This window comes from Hyperolius riggenbachi, chromosome 3, assembly GCF_040937935.1.
Source record: "Hyperolius riggenbachi isolate aHypRig1 chromosome 3, aHypRig1.pri, whole genome shotgun sequence".
In the NCBI taxonomy this organism is placed as follows: domain Eukaryota; kingdom Metazoa; phylum Chordata; class Amphibia; order Anura; family Hyperoliidae; genus Hyperolius; species Hyperolius riggenbachi.
In genome coordinates, this window is record NC_090648.1 from 112,310,766 (window position 1) to 112,332,151 (window position 21,386).

At 43.3% G+C, this 21,386-nt stretch overlaps 1 protein-coding gene across 3 annotated transcripts in view; it reads right to left on the reverse strand.

The window, feature by feature from the left end:
* Positions 1 to 21,386, reverse strand: part of ANTXR1 (ANTXR cell adhesion molecule 1) — a 266,350-nt gene that overhangs the window by 109,684 nt on the left and 135,280 nt on the right. For all 3 annotated transcript variants that reach the window (XM_068274807.1, XM_068274808.1, XM_068274809.1), the window contains exons 12-14: positions 19,840 to 19,918; positions 11,634 to 11,729; positions 5,925 to 5,966 (exon numbers count right to left, since the gene is read on the reverse strand). In XM_068274807.1, coding sequence (XP_068130908.1) covers positions 5,925 to 5,966; positions 11,634 to 11,729; positions 19,840 to 19,918 — 217 coding nt within the window. The remainder of the gene's footprint in view (positions 1 to 5,924; positions 5,967 to 11,633; positions 11,730 to 19,839; positions 19,919 to 21,386) is intronic.

A 21,386-nucleotide genomic window follows, 5' to 3' on the forward strand; every position in this document is an offset into this window, starting at 1 on the left:
TTACTGTCTACCTCTGACTTTGATAAAGGGAACAGTAACTGTCTACCTATGTGCTTTGATAAAGAGAACCCTTAGTGGCCCCAAAACAATTGTCAGTTTTACACTGTGGATGAACTGATGAAATTAAAGCAACTTTTGAAGAATGGTGTGCTAACCTACTTTGGACTTCTCTTGTATCGTGGTCGGTAGTTTGGCATACTACCTTGATAATACACTCAAAAGCACTCTTTGCAACGATGTGTGACTCTGTACTCCTTGTGCTATTCTTCAAAGAAGACATTTAAAGTATGATAGTCATTCGGAAGAGATGTTCAATTTATTCTACTAAGACAGTGTTGTTGGAAAAGCATATGATTGATTCAAGCAGGTCACTGATTTGTAATTGGCTGATTGGCAGGTCACCATGTCTCATGTCTTGCTTTCTGTGTAGACTAAAACAGGAAGTAAACAAAAGGCATGATCACATGGTCCGTTTTCCCTTCATCAAGTGACTGAAGGTGGTGTGTATTGGAAAGTGTGATCTCACAGGGCGGTATTGATTTGAAGGACATTATACATCAGGAAGAAACCCAATGGATGGACAACTGAGGAATCCAAATTCTTCCTACTCTCAATGAAATTATAACCCAAAATAGTTCTGTGAATGTTATTGAATGGAGGTTTCCTCCTCTTTGGTATCTGAGTATGACTGCCCCTCTAAGCTTGATAACCCCTGCCAACTGGGCATGTATTATATTGTGTGCGTGCCCACGTCCTTAACTGCAGTATAATTTAGCACTTGATAAAAGGGCAGAAGGTTATTTTATCTGAATTCATGTGCGTTGTGCAATTGCGAGTTCACTGCTCATCTAAAATACTACTGGTACTCTAATGGCATCACATTGGACCTGCGGTTGCTTTTTCCTGTGTGTAATGTGTGATTTGCATTTAATGTAAGTCCATGGAAACCCAGAAAAATCACATTTGTTTTGTGAAAAATCATATAAGATTTTTAAAGGACACATCCAAGGACCTGTAAAAAAAACCCATCTACTTACCCGGGCTTCCTCCAGTCCCTTGCAGCCGTCCTGTGCCCGCGCCGTAGCTCCGCTCCCCGCCGGTGGCCTGGGGTCCCCCCCGGTGCAAGATTCCCACTGCACCTGTGCGAACGGCTCTCAGAGTCGCACTGACATAATCTGGACTGTACTGCGCAGACGCAGTAGTTCTGCACCTGCGCAGTACAGCCCAGATGATGTTAGTACGACTTCGTGAGCTGCACGCTGGAGCGCAGAAAGATACCGGCCTGGCGATAGCCTGGCGAGGTCAGCATCTGCACCGGAGGGGAGGGTAGCCACCTGCGGCAAGGGCACAGGAAGGCTGAAAGGGGCTAAGGGGTAAGTAGATTTTTTTTATTTTTAATCAACCTGGACCTTGACTTTAAGTTTATTAGATACATTCTCATGTAAATTAAATTCACTGGTATGCAGAAAAAAAATAGCACTTTGAAAAATCCCATAAAAAACACAAACAAAAACGCAAAACTGCAGAAGAAAAATTAAAGGAATAAAACCCCCAAAATTGAAAAAAGATTCAGACAAGCGGAAAAAGCATGGATAATCGCATGCAAAATTCGTAAGGATAACGGTGAATTCCTCCAAAATGTGTTCTTCCTGCAATGACACTCCATTAAACGAATGAAGGAACATTCTCATAGATTCTGATCGAGTTCTAGACATTTGCAGCTGTGGTAAATAAATACACATTACAACGCATGCGCATGCCTTGGGGTGTGCTCCATCAGTGATCACCTGAAGATTTCTCAAAAAAAGGCAACCGGTGAAACTCTCATACAGAACACAAAAGACTTCAAATGAAAGCATTCTTCATCTGTGCAGAAGGCTAACTTTAAATTTATAAATATGAAATGTGTGTTAATGTAAGTCCTGCCCCCGACACAGTACCAGGATGACCAGGAGGCTGATCAAGGCATGCCGTAATTCCACTGCTTCAGCACAAGATTCAAGGCCACTTAAGAAACACAGCTGTGCTTACTCAGCAACAGAAATAAAAGAACTTCAAAAGCTTGATGGAATAAACAAGAAAGTATACTTCTAAAAACAGAAACAGCAGCAGCACAAGATCCCTGGACTTGGATTAAACATGCCAGTCCATTAGGAGAAATTACATGCAATTCAATTATCTAAGCACTCAATTGGCTGTGAGAGAAAGAGAATTTCTAGAAGAATGGAAATCCGGTTAAAATATAAGGGACATATGGGGGGGGGGGGGGGTAGAGTACAAGTCCTAGGGAGGGGGATGGATCTATGAACATGGCATGTAAGCAATAGAGAATGGGCCTGCGTGAATGAGTTGATGGTGGGGAAAAGCCCAAAGGTGGGAAGGAGTTCCATAGAGTAGGGTCTGCTCTGGAGACGTCCAGGAGCCCAGGTTCGGGAGTGAGAAAGCGATGTGAGGGGTGGACATCCGTAGAGTGTTGGAGGAGTAGAGAGAGAAGGTTGGGGAGATGGTGGATAGATTTGTTTGCCAAGTACAGCAGTTTAAATTTAATTCTGAGGGGGACTGGGAGCCAGTGCAGGGACTTGCGAAGAGAAGCAGCTGAAGATGAGCAACGGGAGGAGTGAATTGGCCTGGCAGCTGCAGTCATAACTGATTGCAGGGGTCAGAGTCTGGTCTCTGGAAGTCCAGAAAGGATAGCATTGCAGCAGTCAATAATAATAGTAACAATGATAATTTTAATAACTACAGTTGAGTTATAGTTCTATGGATGCAGGCAATCAGGATGGTACTGACCTTTAGCAAGATGCTTCAAGCCAGTGAACACAAGTGTTAGGCGGAAACAATTAACAGAGGGCAGGAGATCATGGATGAGAACAGCAACAATTTCTCACGGCCCCAAGATACTTAGAGAAGGAAGACCATAAGTGCTTTGTTTATGTTTTTGCTATATAGGCATACTTTTAAGTGAAAAAATAAAGTCATTGGGTCCCTTACAGCTTATTAATCTATGTTGATGTCTACCCAACCGGCCCTGGTCATGGGCAATAAGGTTTAATATGTTAATATTTTCGGCCCCCATGTTTTTGGCAGGAGCTTGCCATATATATGCATACATTACTGGGCACTGTGTGCTGTCTCCCACGCAGGCTGGTCAGCTCATCTTTCAATATATAGAGAACAGAGTGCTTTTAAAATCGCTCTTCGTTGAGTAGGATTGTGGATTTAAGGTGTAAAAGCCCCTTGGGTAATCTGAGAAATAGTTTATGAATAATAAAATGCACACGTGTTAGCTATTCCGTGATGGGTTACTGAAAGCACATTCCTTGTTTAATCCTCTGTTTTCAAATTGCTTAAAAAATAAAAAAAGAACCTGATAGTCACTGTCACGCCTGTGTAAATCCTTATTCCTAATGAGAGCAAAATGGCTGGATTAATGACTAATGCCCCCTAATGGTTGTTAAAGACTATTATTTCTCTATCAACCTTGCTGTCCTTACAGTGCCTCACCCGACCCTGCTATACAAGGTATCCGAACCTCCGGACTTAAACATGCTCTCCAGATGCTGAGGCTTCTGTCATTTCAGGTCATGTCCTCATGCTTAGGCCTGTGCCATGCCACTCCAACCATCACCCCCTCCACCAGGGCAGAAAACAACCTCATCTGGATAGCTTTATGTAGCCCTCAAATAAAAAACATTTCAATTAAATTATACGCAGTCAGAAATCCATATGGTGCTAACATGAGAACATACATCTGATTCACTCGATACTCGTGCTTGCATAAATATGTTTCCAGCATGATTCCAGACTTTTAGGGAGTCTAAATGATCAATCCATATAGACGTGAGATGTAAGTGTTGGGTGGAGGGTGGTAGGTTGAGCAGGGAGTGGTGGGATCATCTCACTGAAGTCCAGCTCTTCAAAATCAGTAGGATTAAGCCAAGCAATGATGTCAGCCCCCACCCACTTTATCTCCCCCAGCCTGCTGCATATTAAGAACTGAAAAAAGGAAGAGTTTGACACCATTATAAAACCAGGGAGGGGAAGATTAAATTGTTGAGTGTTCACATCCCCACCTAAGTTCAGAGTATAAACTTGAAGCTACTAAAGCCCATTTACACTTGTTATTGATTTACTCCCCTCCTCTCTGCCAACTAATCCTAAGGTAGGCCCTCTGCACCCTTTTTGGCCTAATGAAACCCTGGAAATTCCAGCAACAATATTAAATCAGGTAGGTGCTTTTCCTATATCTATACTTAAATACACAACAAAACTCCTACATGCTTCACCTCAAGATGGGGCTTTGTCAGGGGTGTAAAGAATAAAGTGCAACAGTGAACAGTGCAAACATTAAAAACACAATGCTGAGTGTCATGCCACCTTCTGCCAGCTGATGGCAGTAGTGACTTTGGCTGCTTTGGACTTCTGCTGTCCACCAGCAGGTGTCTCTATCTATAATTTGTTTTCCTGGACTTTCCTTGTTCACCAGCAGGTGGCCTTCTACTGACTTTAGAAAAGACCTGCAGTTCCTTGTCTGGCCTGTGGGTGGTTCAGGAGCACCTTCTGCCAGATAACCCCACCAGCTGCATCCAGTTACTGAATGCATTGACTTTATAAAGACTTCCCCTCTAGTTGACAGAACTTTGTTTGCTGTCAGCCCTGAGTTACAGGACACTGCTGATTCCTGATCCCTGATCTTCTCTTGTATCTGATTACCTGTTGCAGTATTATGCATTGTGCCCTAACTTTGCTCTTGCCTACTCTCTTCTGTACTGTTGACTGGTTGTATATACTGTATGCTGTGTATATTTTGCATATGTTTTCTGTGTGTATATCTTGTGTAAATATTTAGTTAATTTAGATACAGTACATTAGTATACTGCAAAGACAAGAGAAATGGACTCTCAACTTAAAAAGTACCTAAATGATAAATTATAGTTTGCTTTAAACCTAATAGATTGCCAAGATATATTAAATCACACATAATAAAGTATGATTTTCTTACCCCCAGGGTCTGTATTCCACATATGGGTACATATTGAAATCCCCTGCCCTATCCCTCAAACACCCCCCCCCCCCCCCCCCCCGTTTGAAATCGGGCCCTGGCAATTTTTTTTCTTTCCTAGCTATGGCCACAAAGGATGCTGGGGGATTGACGTCATGCAGACAGGCCAACATAGTTACATAGTTTGGTTGAAAAAAGTCATTCATCCATCAAGTCCACATCTGTGATAAGAATTATAGCATGCTGTCTCATATTTCTTATCTTTATAATCACTCTGCTCTGCCTTTTCTCTGTTTCTCACTTCTTCCCCAAGCGCTATACCAAAACAAGCCTGACTCTTAAAATGCTACTACAGATATAAATGTGTGTCTGTTCTAGACACTACGATGTACCAGATGTAAACTTGTTCATCTAACTGTACTCAGTGCATAGACTGAATATACTGTATGTATTGCCATTCAACTTTTTTTTTGACCTGAGGTAGTCTTTAAACCAGAGCCGGGACAAGGTCCTCCAACACCCAAGGCTGAGACACCAAAGTGTACTCCTCTATCCCTCCCACCCCAGCTGTGACACACTGATTGATATTAGACTAAGAGGCTCCCCAGGGCCCGCAACACCTTAATCTCTAGTTATCTGGTTTGCAGTCACTGCCATGTATCCCCTTTTCTTATTTCTCTCTGCTTCAAACACAATAGGGGAATGATAGCTGAGCGAGCTGTGTGTCCCCTCCTACACTGCGCACTGAGGCTGGAGCCTCTCTCGCCTCTGCCCCGGCCCTGCTATAAACATATATTTAGAATGCAATGTTGCCTTATCTTTTATTAACATAAAAATCTGCTGCCAAAGTGCCAGTTATCAGCTTCCTTAAACTAGACTTCAAACATTTAAATGACAAAAAGTTAAAAGGAAGATATCCTACCTCACTGTCCTCTTCTGGTGGTGGAGGAGGTGCCTTTATAATCTGAAAATCAGGATCAGAGAATCATCAAACGTTCTGCTTGTGCATATTCCATGTCTCAAGCCACAGCCTTTATTCTGATATTATACATTTAAATGATAAGGAAAATCTGCCTTAAAGGGATACTGTAGGGGGTCGGGGGAAAATTAGTTGAACTTACCCAGGGCTTCTAACGGTCCCCTGCAGACATCCTGTGCCCGCACAGCCACTCACCGATGCTCCAGCCCCGCCTCCGGTTCACTTCTGGAATTTCAGACTTTAAAGTCTGAAAACCACTGCGCCTGCATTGCCATGTCCTCGCTTCCCCTGATGTCACTAGGAGCGTACTGCATAGACACAGACCATACTGGGCCTGCGCCGTGTGCTCCTGGAGCCATCAGCGGGAGCGAGGACACGGCAACGCAGGCGCAGTGGTTTTCAGACTTTAAAGTCTGAAATTCCAGAAGTGAACCAGAGGCGGGGCCGGAGCATTGGGGAGTGGCTGCGTGGGCACAGGATGTCTGTGGGGGACCATTAGAAGCCCCGGGTAACTTCAACTCATTTTTCCCTGACGCCCCTACAGTGTCCCTTTAAGGTGTTTACGTGGACATGTGTAGAAGGAAAGAATGGAATTTATTAATACATTACTTACAGTGACACCGAAGCAAAAACAAAACTTAGGATAAAATAAATTGTATGTGCAGTATGTTTTTTTTAAAGAACATTAGTAGCAAAGAAAAGTCTCATATTTTTATTTTCAGTTATATAGTGTTTTTTTTTGTATAACATTGCATCATTCTCTAATATTTGCAGTTTACAAACCACACTCTGTATTTTAAACTATGAAACAAAGCAGAGCTAATGACCCTTTGAACTTTCCTGCAGAAAAACCTTAAACAAACAAGAAACAGTCGGAGAGAGGTTGAGATAAGTGCTTCAGAAAACAGCCCTGTAGCCGACCAACCATGGTCGGAGAACAAGTGAAGTTTTTTTAACTCTTTTTGTACTGGAAACAATGAGACTTATATCTGTGTTTCTATTGTTCTTTTTCTTAGCTGTATTACACATACAAATCATTATATCATACGTTTATTTTCAATTGAGATTTACTTTAACTGATATAATGTACATTAAATCTGGTGTCATATCTGAGGCATAGCCAGGCCTGCACACATACACACCACGTATACACTTCCCAAGGCCAGTACTTCAGCATCGGTACCCATTGCTCACAGCCAGGCATGTCAGCCAATCAGGACACTCCCCAGTGACAAGGCTGGCTTACTTCACATGTCATTGAGCTCCAGCAGCTCTGCTGGAATCAAACATCTGGCCAGCTCTCTGAATTGCTCTCCAGATTGTTATAAATCTCAGCTTTCCAGGAATTTTATTGCATCAGTACAGCCTAGTGCTGCAGTACTTACAAGTTACAAAACAACAAAAACAGTGTTAATAGGCTATAGCCAATTGGTTGTAAAAGAGTGTTTTCAAGTAAAACACAAGTTGCCCTTTTTGTTAATACACCTAACTCCTGGAAACATCTGGCATCATGGCTCAGACACACCTCTATATTGTACAGTACTGCACATAAACATCAAAACATAATGTTATCTCCTACCATTTATATAGTGGCACAGCTATGGATTTATTGACCCCGATGCAAACTTTACCCTGTTTCCCTCACCGCTGGGCACTGTATGTAGAAACTGGATAGGGTACTGGTTATGGCAGCCTTTCTAAACCTTTTTGTAACGATTGTGGAACTTTCTCCGTGATCAGCGCACAACGCGTGCGCTGACACGGCGTAAATCCTCCACAAGCGTGTAATTGCAGGCACCCAGTAAAAGGTGCTACGCACCTGTAGAGGGAAATTCCTGTCGGCAGATGGCGCTGGGGAGTGCAGAGGAACAAATCCTCTGTACCTCCACAAATGCCAGACAGGAATTGTACGAAGCGCAGAACGCAATCGCAAGAGATGCGATTGCGAATGAGAACGAGCAAAGGCACAGGTTGTATGTGTGTGCGCCAATCCAGTCGCCACCCCGCGACCGCACACAACAGCAGATATGAAATAGGAACGCGATCGCGAGAGGTGCGATCGCCAGACGTGACACAAGGCAGATCAGAATAGAATACGAGGGTAGCAAAGGCACAGCAAATAATACAATGAGAAGATGCATAAAATAACAAACGCTAGCTAACCGCGAACACCGCACTCATTCGCAACAGTGCACGCGGTTATGCACGGTCTCCACGTGATAAGCACAATAGAGACAAGCACGCCTAACTAACCATCGACAGATAAACATGAAACAGAGGACGCGAACGCTTGCTTAACGGTTACCTCACCGAGCCTCCAGCAAGCGGTCGTAGCAGACAAGACAGACACACGAAAACAGGGACAAGCAAGAGATAGGATCCACAGCACTAGCGAAAAGTGGCTAGCGCGATCCAGGTACAGAGTAGCAGAACAGAAGGATCCACAGCGCTAGCGAAAAGTGGCTAGCGTGATCCCAGGAGACAGAACAGAAGGATCCACAGCGCTAGCGAAAAGTGGCTAGCGCGATCCAAGGAGACAGATCAGAAGAGATAGCTGGTAGCAACCGCTGCACCAGCTATACTCCAAGAACAGAGATCAGAACGATTTCCTTGTCGTCCACCGCTGGGACAGGACAATCGCAACAGACAAACAAAACAGATAAACAATCCTAACTGCACTAGGGAAAACCTGCCTAGCACAGTTTCCAGGAATTACTCTAAGCTGATCTTCAAACAGAGAGTCAGGCTGACACCCCACCAGGAGTGTTACATAGGACGAAATCCTTATGACCAGCGAAGCATTGTGGGAAAGACATAGTACTTATAGTACACGCCTCCAATGAATGTGGCCAGGCAATTTGCATGACAACGTATGCAAATTCCTCTGCAAGCACAAGCTGCAAAACTGACAGAAGCTCTTCTTTCCAGAGTCCTGCAGCATGCAAACCTACATAATGGTCAAAAGGCTGCCTGCCTGCACAGGCAGCTGAGCAAATCATCACACTTTTTACCCTGGAGGAACTCTGCAAATACTTTTTGGATCTCAAGGAACCCCTGCAAGTAATTTTTGGATCTCAAGGAACCTCTGAACTTATTTTACAGGTGGCATGGTGTTTAAAAGCTGGTGTGGCTGTATATGCCTTATTAGTGTCCTTCATTATAATGTATTTTTTATTCTAGTGCTTTTTATTAATGTGCTCATTATTATTCTGACCTACAGTTCAGTGCTTCTTTTTACAGTACCCCCCTCTTTGAGGCCACCAAGAGAAAAGCGTAATATAAATGTTATTTGTCTTTGTCAAATTGCAGGATACAGAACACCAAAGGTTAGTTTTTTTTTTAACCAAAGGTGGTAATTCAAATTTGGGAGAATCCAGGTATATGGAATCATCCATTGGCTTCATCTATGACTCTTTGGCCCAAAGAGATGAAATGTTTGTGGCTGAATCCCCACTCTTGCTGTCCTACAGCAGCAAATACAAAGAGGTCTCACTCCTTCTGTTGGGTTTTTGCCTTATTTTACATTATGAAGACTATAATAAAAGACTGAAATAAGAAAGAGAGACTTCAGAGAGCTGATGACTATAACTTGAGAAGAGAGATTTCCTGTTGGAACCTCTGACTTATAGGAGTAACCCGTGGGGGGCACCAAGCATGCCAGCATCACCTAAACCTGGTCTATCAGTATACATCTAAAGGACCCTTTGAGTATATTTAGGCTGGATGGAGACTGACTGAAATGTTCTTCAAAGAGGTTAGTATAAAGGGAAGTCATCGATAAGCAATATTATATCAACTTTCATAACCATTTTATTTCAGATGTATTCCCTTGTAATAAACACATCAAACATTTATTTACAGTATTTGTTAAACTAGACCTAAAATGTTATAAACTATGTACATAATAAGGATAGATGCCAACTATCCTACAAGGTTGAAGAGCCCACTTGCTCCATATTTACATTGAGCAGGGCCAGTCTAATATCAGCATATCTTGTGGTGAAAGTGCCCAGAGGTTCTGCTGACATAAGGACACCTGTACCAGGCTGCCACGGCGAGCCAAGAAACTTCAGATTAGACTTTTTCGGTGGGAGTTCAAACGATTCTCATCCAAGCCCATACTTTCTCACTCTTTGAAGTGCAGTGATTCCGTCCTGCTAACAGAGTGGCACGGTCTGTTATGAGTCAGTTCAGTCACATGATGTTTTTGAACATCATGTGATGCTGGCTGGCCAGTGAGAAGACAAGATAGTATATCACCCTCTCATTACAAACAAGCTGTGGTTGGTGGAAAGTAGCCCCCTTTAACAGTGCTTTGACTTGAAGAGACTTCAGCACTTTGAAGGTAATAAAGCAATTCCAGAGAAAAGGTGTCAAGTGGAACTAGAAACATGCTACACTGCAGCTGTATGAACTCCTAGCAGCAAAGTTGTAGCGTGAGAATTGCAAAATAACTCCTCACATCTTAAAGGGAAGGTCCGGGTAGCTTGAAAAAAAAAGTAATTTGCTTACGCAGGGCTTCCTCCAGCCCCTAGCAGCGGCTATGTCACTTACCGCAGCTCTGCACTCAGCCACTGGTGAGGTCGTCCTCTGCAGCAGAGGGGACCGGGAGCCAGCGGCTGAGTAAGGAGATGCAACAAGGGACATAACGGCTGCTAGGGGCTGGAGGAAGCCCTGCATAAGTAAATGACTTTTTTTTTAAGCTGCTCGGACCTTCCCTGTACGAGTACTCAGAACGGTCATATGAGAGGCTAAAAGAGACTGAAAAGCCTTCTTACTAATAAAGCATTGCTAAATATAATTTTGCCTTCTTAAAACAGAAGGTATTTGCAACAATTCAGCTTTCGTGATGGCAAGAACTGTTTGCTGGTGAACAGTCCCCTTGTAGTGACCTCAGGAGCGCTCTGCATGATGTCTTGCGCATGCGCAGAGCACTCCTGGCCCCGGGCAGGTGATCAAGAACACGCACCACCGGGCCAGTGCCTGCACACTGCTGATGGACAGAGACAGTCTGCCAGCTAACAGTTCTTGCAATCATTATTCAGCTTCAAGCGAGCAAGCATGGTTTTCCATGATGCATCCCACTCCTGAATATGCAAATTACTGTCTCTCTTTATGCCGCTGAAAGCCTGGCACACAGCCAGAACCGCTGGTGTAAAGTGAGCCTATAACTCATAAATTTTACAGGGCCACACCAATCCAACAAATCTCACATCTTAAACGTCTCATAAATGGGCTTCTTAATGGTCTCAAAGGTGGCCAACATTTAGCTCCACACTCAGTGAGCCAATGCATGCATTGAGATTTATTGCAAAAACAAAACTTCTGAATAGAAGAAACATTAGCTGTAAACAGGGAATCATTCTAAACATCATCCCCGTCACTGCAATAGATACACACGCGGCTCGTTTCTGAGTTCATTAATGGAGTGTTTTATTACGTGTGTACAGAGAAAGCGCGTGCCTTTCCAGTCCTACTAGGAGGCAATTATTGTTATTCACAAACACAAGATGTTGTTTGTATATTCGGAAAGAGCTGCAGTGTTAAAACGCTAGACACAAAAAAACAACAAGTGAGGTTAGGCACATTCCAAAAGCTCGGGGTCACATCAGGTTCCAGTAATAGAGGGAAATGATGACATCTGAGACTTACCACGGTGCAGCACAGGGGCCAGAACCACCACAACAGAGCCAGGATCAGCAGGAGAAATAGGATCAGCAGTACTATCGCCAAGATGGTCCCGTCAGACTGTGAACAGGAAACACAATGCTGAGGTGTGCAACAGGCCCATATCATTATACAAGAACTCTGAGGTACATAGACCACATTGAGACAAGCCAAGTATAGCCAATGAACACTTATCTCTCCTTGTCAAGGAGTAGAACAGTTGTCACACTGTCTTTTTGACAGAATAATGGAAGACTGAACATGAATTGGTGTACCAGCTGTTTTAGCTCTCGGTGGTGCCATCCATCTACAGATCATCAGCACACAAAAATTTAGTTTAGTTATTCTGGCAAAAAGTGCAGTATTCAATCACTGTTATTTGTCTCATAAATAAGTATCTGCAGGGAGTAGTGGGGGAGGGGAGTGAAATAGTTTGCTATGAAGCAGCTATTTTGGGTGTTGGTACTCAACTGATACACATTGGCCATGGAGAGTTAAAGGGAACTGGAAGCGAAAAGTATATGGAGGCTACCATATCTATTTCCTTTTAAACAATACCAGTTGCCTGGCAGCTCTGCTGGTCTATTTGGCTGCTGGATTGTCTGAATCACACACCTGAAAAAAGCATGCAGCTAATTGTGTCAGAAACATCTGATCTGCTGCATGCTTGTTCAGGGTCTAAAGCTAAAAGTATTACAGGCAGAGGATCAGCAGAACAGCCAGGCAACTGGTATTGCTTAAAAAGAAATAAACATGGCAACCTCCATATAGCCCGTGCTTGCTTCTGGTTCACTTTAAGTCTCATACACATGGAGGTATGTCCCTCAGAAGACCCTTTATGACCCTTTGTTCCTTTATGACCTGAAAATAGAATTTTCCCATGGAGAGGCAATATTCTACAGCACTGGATGAAACGTGTCAGCTGGATGCAAGCAGTATGGTGGTCTTCCATAAAATAGAACTTATAGAATAGCATCAAATTCATTTTAACTTTGGATAGCGCAAGGAAGGCCCAAAGCTTTTTTTTTTTACTTTTTACTTTTGTCTGAATCTTGGTTGCAGATAAACAATATCTTGGTTAGGGCCTGTTTCCACTAAACACGATTTTTATGATGCAGATTTTCCCATAGGCATTCATTGGAGTCAGTTTTTCTGCATCTTTTCTGCATGCATTCTGCACGTAGTGGAAACAGGCCCTAAGGGTTGCAACACCTTTTGTAAACACTACTACAAAGTGTTCTTAATTACTGTTTGTATTAATATTGGGGGAGATTCAATGATGTGACTTAATAACAGGAAGTAAACAAGTCTCTCCAACTCTGGCAAAGACAGCAAAGCAAAACCATGTTAGAGATACAACAAAACCTATCCTGTGCACATTGTATAAAGGGATATTACATTGGGAGCTCTTCTTAAAGCGTTCCAGTGCGGCCACCTTAAGTAGCAGTATTTGAACGATCAGTCTAATACTGCTCTCTGCCACCGCAGGAGGCTTCGGAAGTCTTTGGGAGCCCGAGTGCTTTTGAAGACGTGTGGCTCCTTACAGTGCCTGCGCTCGCCCTCTCTCGTGCATGCGCAGTACAGAGTCACCCGTCTTCGGGAGTACTCTGGCTCATGAAGACTACTGAAGTCTCCCACAGCAGGGGATTCAAACGTGGTGACATTGTTGGAACGCGGGGACCATGAGAGGAGCGGGAAGGCTCTATAGGACTCAGAGGTTGGGATAGATGTGACACTCATTAAATGATCACAAAACAAATTAATGAATACAATGTACCACCCACCCATCATTATGAGGTTCTTAAATTGCCTCAACACTCCACTTTTGTGATGTTAAACGCAGCGAGAAAGGAATATCTGCCCTGCAGGGATTCTCTGCTCAGGAGTCTATTTATACATATATGGAAAGTAGGGAATCCCTCCCCTGGTCTTAATGAGGATTTCAGCTTTTTTCCAGCTGATCGTGTTACCTTGAATCAATGCCTGCCAAGACAACAAAATATGGATTCAGCTAATGACAGATGTGAGCTGTTGGACAGGACTATGATAAAATGGGCAACATAGAAATAAAACGACATTTAGGAATACATTTAGGAATATCATTCTTTGAGAGGGCTTTGTATAGTACCTATAGCAGCAGTGCAGACAGCAGTCATGTGGAATTCCATTGTTATCAGTGTGTCTGCTATGGAAAGATTTCCCCTCTGTTATTACTAAATTATCCTCCCCACCTTACTGCAAAAAGTACTCTGTTTCCTCTAAAAAGGCTTTTTTTCAACTTTTCTGTCAACAATATCCCAATTAGCTAGATAGGAAATAAGGGAAAAGCTCCTGAGCTGAAGTTAAAACCCATAGATATCGGCACGGCATAGCACGGCCGCTACTATGTAAATTAATATAGTTACTATGTAATTAACATAATAACTACAGTCAGTTAGTTAACGTAGTAGAGGCCGCGCAAGTGAAGTATCGCAGTAGCAATACATCATTACCCGCAGCTTTAGAAAGCTCGCCCGTTGTTTTAGTTACGCACGCTACGCTGTCACTAGTGCTGTAGCGTGCATGACAACAAAATTAAGTTGCACTGATTTAATAGCGTGAGCAACAGGAGGTTGTTCGCACTATTTACCTTAGTCAATCAACCTCTTTATCTGCAGAACAACTGCACCGTGGTCTTATTTTACTAAGAGAAATTAATTACTACAGCTAAAGAGAATATCCCGTTGTTGTGTCTCCTTTATTAAGGGACTACCAATAATCTTTAAGAACCTAAAGACGTATTGATATGTCATGATTGCCATATGGGCTATTGTTTTTTTTATATATACAATTTTAATGTGCCATGTGTTTTGTCAAAATAAAATTCAATTTTAATGGAAATTAGATGACCAGACTCAACAGTCACTGATTAAATACTTATTAATCTGGTCTACCCACTAACAATCCCAATTTGACCTTAAAAAGATTAGCATCTTATATAGGATCTGGGGATATGTACGAAGATTTATATATATATCAATAGACCCATAGTTGGCCTCTTGGTCTATCCTATTAACTGTTTTCCTAAGTCTTCTCCAAGGAGATAGTTTTCCACCTTCTCTAAAAAATAATTTTTAAGTACATTGAAACTGAAAAGGTGCTAAAATCTAAGTAAGAAGGTAATATTTAACTCTTTTTGAGTAATTTCTTGTTTATTAACTCAGAAGAAAAGTTAATAGCCCATAGTGTCTTGGCCAAGACTTGAATCGGGGCTTTGCAAGGTGAGACTGCTATCTGCTATACCACCATTCTTTAAATACACCTGTGGTGGTGGTAATCATGAGCCCACCACCCTCAGGACATGTATTCTGAAAAGAAAAACAAACTGTGCTTATCTACTGGTGCAGTATACTCACGGGCTACAAATGTCCCCGCAACATGCGGCGCGCGCGTGTTGCAGCGACAGGTCGCCCGTGAGTATGCGGCGTTGCACGGGCGCGCACCCTGAACCGTCGCTCGTCGCTGATGTCGCCGGGCGATTGAACCGCTCAATCGCCTGGCGACAGTCGCCGCCGCAACTCCGCAGGAACTGTCGCTAGTCCGCGTGAGTACGCGGACTAGCGACAGCAACAAGATACAAGATGCATTGGGCTTCCGGCGGGGGGAGGAGCAACAGCGACAGCTTCCGCCGCATCAGTTGCCAGGTCCCTCCGCCGTGTGTATGCGGAGGGACCTGGCGACGAGCTGTCACCGGCCTGTCGCGCACACGCTCACGTGTGCTGGCGACAGGCCAAAAAGTTGCCGTGAGTATGGGCCATAAGAGATGGAAACCAGACACATCAGTTGGCTATCTTCTCATATCTATGAGTTGTAAAGTGCTCTAAAAATAATCCCAGAGACTCCCGAATGTATGATACTAGAAGTCACCGAGGGACTAATCCTTTCAGAACATCTTATACTGCTGGTATACGCTAGAAAAAAAATTATTGTATTTCGGAAAAGTGATAGAGACCCTGCAAAACAGTGTTCTCAAAAAGAGAGCGTACAAAAATAGGAACCGTCTTAAAAAAGTCAAGGTGGTGGACCATAAAAGTCAATGGCAAAAATCCATAAGGTCCGCACACTCAGTAAGATAAAGGTTATTTATTCATAACATAACATGCCAGATGACCATTCAATCGACCAACAAATGTTTCGGGGCCACGGCGGGTCCCCTTTATCGAGGTATACAAACAGAATGATAACCTTTGAAAAATTCAAGAGATTGTGGAAATGCTGGAGTAATAATTAATCTAACTGGGTGAGTGCTCTTCATTACTCTTTATGTTTCCACTGGTACTGCTTGTGTATTATGTCATACCGCTATGGGGTGAACGTGGGAGGAGACAGGGAGGTGAGGGAGGTCTCAACCAAACCAATATACATGGGATCTCTTTTCTCTTTTTCTTTTCTTTTTTTTTAGGGGGGGGGGGGGGGGGGTTATATTGTCTTTTTCATGTCATGCTCTGTGTTTATTGAACATATGGTAATCTGTTGGCCTGGCCCATATTGTTAAAGGGCTTGTTCTTTTTAATTTGGAAAAACTAAAAACTTTAGTATAAACTTTACCTTTCAAAAAAAAAAAAAAAAAAAAAAAAAAAAACGAAATAATAATCCTAGAGCTATATAAACAAATCAATCCTTTAAAATCCAAATCTGAACCTTGTGTACAAAAATTCAGACCCAATCAGCTCCAGAGAGTCTAGCCTTCTAATTCCTCTGCACACCCTATAATTACACTGTCAGCATCTCATGTAAAAATAACACAGAAGACATACTTCATAGGATCTGTAAATCACCCAACTGATATAGTTATCCTCCACATTGCAGGAGTAGTGTATACAGCTGACTTATTACCCGACACTTATAGATGTGTTCGCACTAGAGAGGGTGGATAACTCTACAGGATGTTTTCTGAATTTCCCAAATTAGCATGGCATGTGCTGCCCAGGTCACAAGACTCTACACAGACATCTGTCTCTAGGTTTATCACTCCAAGATGTGCTGGAAATGGACCAGTAATGTAATGCAATGTAACCTACAATGCAGTTTCTCACGATGTTTGACATATCAAAAAGCTTTCTTACACTGAGTTTATTCATTGCAGAATCAGGGATTTCTTGAATGAAAAAAAAAACCTTAAAAACCACAAAAAAATTGAGGAAATGTAAACTATACAAGTTTTTTTCATAGTCCTGACATGACACTGAGGTGAGTACACGCCAGTGTTCAATCCAGCTGCCCTGATGTTTTGCCAAAAGATGCAGAGAGATGGATCATCTCAACCAAGCACACTGTTCTCCCTCTTACTGTTGTTGGTGTTAGAGTTTCAGTTTCCGTCAATTCAGTTCAGTTTAGCCAATTAAATACACATTCAGGCTCCCTGCACACTGCAAATCCGTTTTCCGATTCCGATTCAGTTTCCGATTCCGTTTCCGATTTTCCCTTAATACATTCAACAGAAAAACGGATCAAAAAATGCAACATGCAGTAAAGATTAAAAATCTGAATCGGAATCGGATGTAAAAACAGATTAAAAAGCGGAATCGGAAATGTATGCAGTGTGCAAGAGGCCTAAAACTCCCAACTGCCGCTGTTCAGCATTGACTCCAATACTTCTACCTTCTGGTTTGGAAGAAGGAAGCATCGGAGTCACATGAAACGCAACATCACTCGCAAGCCATGGAACTCCTTCTGACCCTGTCCACTTGTTCAGTGCTGAACAGCGGCAGTCGGTAGTATTCATGTGCTTTGAATCGCCTGTGCCAAATTCGAACACCAGCACTACTTATTATCCCTCCCACCGTGCATCACACTTTTGTCCCCCTTCCTCGGCAACAGAACGCATGATTAACCTCAAACAATTCCTGTGGGCAACAATAATTGTGCATGTGTACTTAGTACGGACACTATAATTGCTACATTGAGTTTCTGTTTAATGAAATTCCAAATCAATACAGATATGGACATGAAGAAAGATTGAGAGTTCTTCTCCAAGAACCTCAGAAAAACAAATAGAATAAGAAAAAAACAATAGGCAGAACATTTTCACCCATCCCCACTCAAGTATGGATTGAAGAAGAATTTCTAGGACAGATCCTAGGCTTTGTGCCACCGGAAGCACATCCCCTCATTTAGGATTATGCAAATCCTGTAAATATGCAAATGTATGCGGCTTGAACATGGACCATTTGAATCTTGCTAAGGTGGAATTTAAGTGGTTAGTTTTCAAGCAGCATGAATCAACTTGGATTCTCAGTAAATGACATCCAGCTAGTTAGCCATCTAAGGGCTGGTTCACACTGCAAGAGTTTTTCTTAATCGCTTGTGATTTTAAAAGCTCTTGCTAATGTAATACTATGTGTGTGATCTCACTTGAGCAATGTGATTTTGTAAAAATCCACAAAGCATTGCACTAGCAAGAGATTTTCTAAACAGTGCTAACAAAACTCTTGTAGTGTGAACTGGCCCTAAAGTAGAATACTTGTCTATTAAACTTGGAAGTACCAGGAGTCCTTGGACCAAGTTAATTTGTCACTAAATGCAGTGGCTGAATAGAGTACTGGTTAAGGGCACTGCCTTTGACATGGGAGACCAGGGTTCGAATCCTGGCTAGGGTCAGTACCTATTCAGTAAGGAGTTCAAGGCAAGACTCCCTAACACTGCAGGGTGTCCTCCTGAGCGCGTCCCAGTGGCTGCAGCTCTTGAGCGCTTTGAGTCCGACAGGAGAAAAGCGCTATATAAATGTTCGGATTATTATTATTAAATGTGTACATTTCAAATGGGCACATTTCTTTACAGGTCTTTAGTTGTAGGCCTGATACATGAGGCAATCTGCTGGCAACGTTTCATGGGATTTACCTTCACCCATACCTATCCGGGGGCTCAGGGGGGTGGCGCTTCGGGTGACAGAGCGAGAGGGGGTACCAAAAAAATCACATACCAGGAGTCCGACTCCAATTGTGTAAGCACCAGCAGTCTCTTTTCCACTGGAGGCTGAAGTGTTTGTTTGTTGGGCAGTTCAGCCTCCCGTCTACTGGCCATAAGCGCCATTGCCGGCTGAAATTACATACAGTTGAAGGGCAGGATTTGGTAAAACCGCACATGTCATGTTTGACACCTGGTGGGGTAACTCGGTGGTAAAGAAAAGTCTCAAGTCGCATCCAAGGATGGCAATCACTGTGCTCAGATGCAACTTCAGCCTTTAAGGGCTGCCTGTCCAACGCTCGTGCCAAGGGCTAGCAAGCGTCCGGGGAAAGGGAGCAGCTGAGAGGTGGTGAATTCATTGCCCTCAGCTGCTAGTGGAAAAGAGGCGTTAAACAGATATCTCCCTTAAGGGCCTTAAAGGGACACTTAAGTCAAACAAAAAAAATGAGTTTTACTCACCTGGGGCTTCCAATAGCCCCCTGCAGCTGTTCGGTGCCCTCGCCGTCTCCCTCCGATCCTCCTGGCCCCGCCGGCAGCATCTTCCTGTTTCGGTGACAGGAGCTGACAGGCTGGGGACGCGAGTGATTCTTTGCGTTCCTGGCCACAATAGCGCCATCTATGCTACTATAGCATATATCATATACCATATAGCAGCATAGAGGGTGCTATTGTGTCTGGGAAAGCGAGGAAACACTCGCGTCCCCAGCCTGTCAGCTCCTGTCACCGAAACAGGAAGTGGCTGCTGGCGGGGCCAGGAGGATCGGAGGGAGACGGCGAGGGCACTGGACAGCTGCAGGGGGCTACTGGAAGCTCTAGGTGAGTAAAACTCATTTTTTTTGTTTGACTTAAGTGTCCCTTTAAGGGCTTTTTTAATGTTTACATGCTTACTGTCAGAACAGAGATTTCGGGAGCCAAATGGTTAACCTGAACTATTCCAGAACCCATGAAATATTTACTGGCAGCAGCTTTTAAAATAGAGTTTGCAGTCACAGCTAAGTTGCTGCAGCTGAATTTCAGTTTCTCATTTCCGGATGTGTCACAAAATAAAAACACAACAAAAAGCCACTCTCTGTGGCAGGCGCTGTGGCTTATAGTTCCACTATCACAGCAAATTTCAGCACGCCCACCTTGTTCCCTGACCAGCCACTGCAGAAACCTCAGAGAAAGTATTTGACCTAACTCCTCCATCATTTCCTGGTTCTTTTCATGAGGTAAATGTACAGGAACAGAAGTTCATGAGACTTACACAGTGCGTACTGGTAATGATGACAGAGCTGGAAATAAAGCTGAGACCATCGTTCATGCTGATAAGAAGAGCTGCAGTCCTGTGAACAGAGGGCAGAGAAAGATGGCCGTCAGATTAGCATGTCTGTTTTTCGCTCATCTGCCACTCAACAAAGATTTAGAACAGATAGATAATAATAATATTCTGAACATTTGTACAGCGCTCTACTCCTGTCAGACTCAAAGAGTTCAAGAGCTGCAGTCACTGGGATGTGTTCAAGAGGCCACCCTGCAGTGTTAGGGAGTCCTGCCTTGAACTACTTACTGAGTAGATACTGGCCCTAGCCAAGATCCTAACCCTGGTCTCCCATGTCAAAGGGGGTGCCCTTAACCATTACACTATCCAGCCACTAGATCAGATGGCGGAAAAGTGTGAATGTGTGTTGGGGGGTAGGTGGGCGAGAACAGAGATAATGGAGCAGTTTGTTCTAGTCGTTTCTTATTTGAGGTATATTTAAATGTTACAGTAGTATCCCTTCTTAACAGTGTCAGTGGCATAGCTACAGACTTCGGGGCCCGATGCGGAATTTGGATCCCCACCTCCTACTAGCTAGATGTGCCCCCCTTCCACTCCAATATGGTAGCAAGGTGTGCAGCCCTCCCTCACAATCCCCCCCCCCCCCCCACCACAGGAGCTTTACGGAGCACAGTGGGAAAGATTAGAGGGAGCACACACACACTCACCTCTCACAGGTTCCAGGCACTGGAGGTCCCCTCTGACCACTTTGCATCCCCCCCCCCCCCCATGTGCTTTTTGCTTCTCAGATCGGGCACTAGAGCCCAAACTAAAAAGCATTAAAGAGAACCTGTACTGAGTAAAAATATTTAAAATAAACACATGAGGTAACTTCAAATGAACATTACATAGTTACCTTGCCATCAGTTCCTCTCAGAAGCTCACCATTTTCTTCTGACAATAATCCCTTCTAGTTCTGACAATATTTTGTCAGATCTGAAATATATCAGTTGCTGTCAGTAAAATATCAGTTGCTGTCAGTTATAGCTGAGAGGAAAACTGATGTACCAGGTAATGTCCATGTTTCCCTATAGCTCAAGTGGGTAATGTTACAGTTTAACTGTGTGCTGACCAGAAAGCTGTTATGGGTAATGTCCATTTTCAAAATGGAGGACGGAAAATTCCGTTGATCACAGTGAACAAACAGGACGCGTGACAGGAGAAAGACACTGAGGAGTAGACTACATGGAAGGCAAGTATGACTTGTATATGCTTATTTTGACTTTTAATTTTCAGTTCAGGTTTTGTTTAAGTACTATCTGTTCGATTAATCTGATCAAAAATAAATTGTTAGCTGAAAATCACATCATTAGTGGGCATCTAAAGGGCCGGTTCACATGGATGTTGAATCAGTGTTAATCGCACCACATCTTGGTGCTGCTGTGCATCAGGTTCCATCGTAATAACATGAGCCGAGCTGTACACCATCAGACAGCACACACATTGCAAATAAATTGCGATGAGCAGGGCTGAATTTACCACTAGGCACTGTA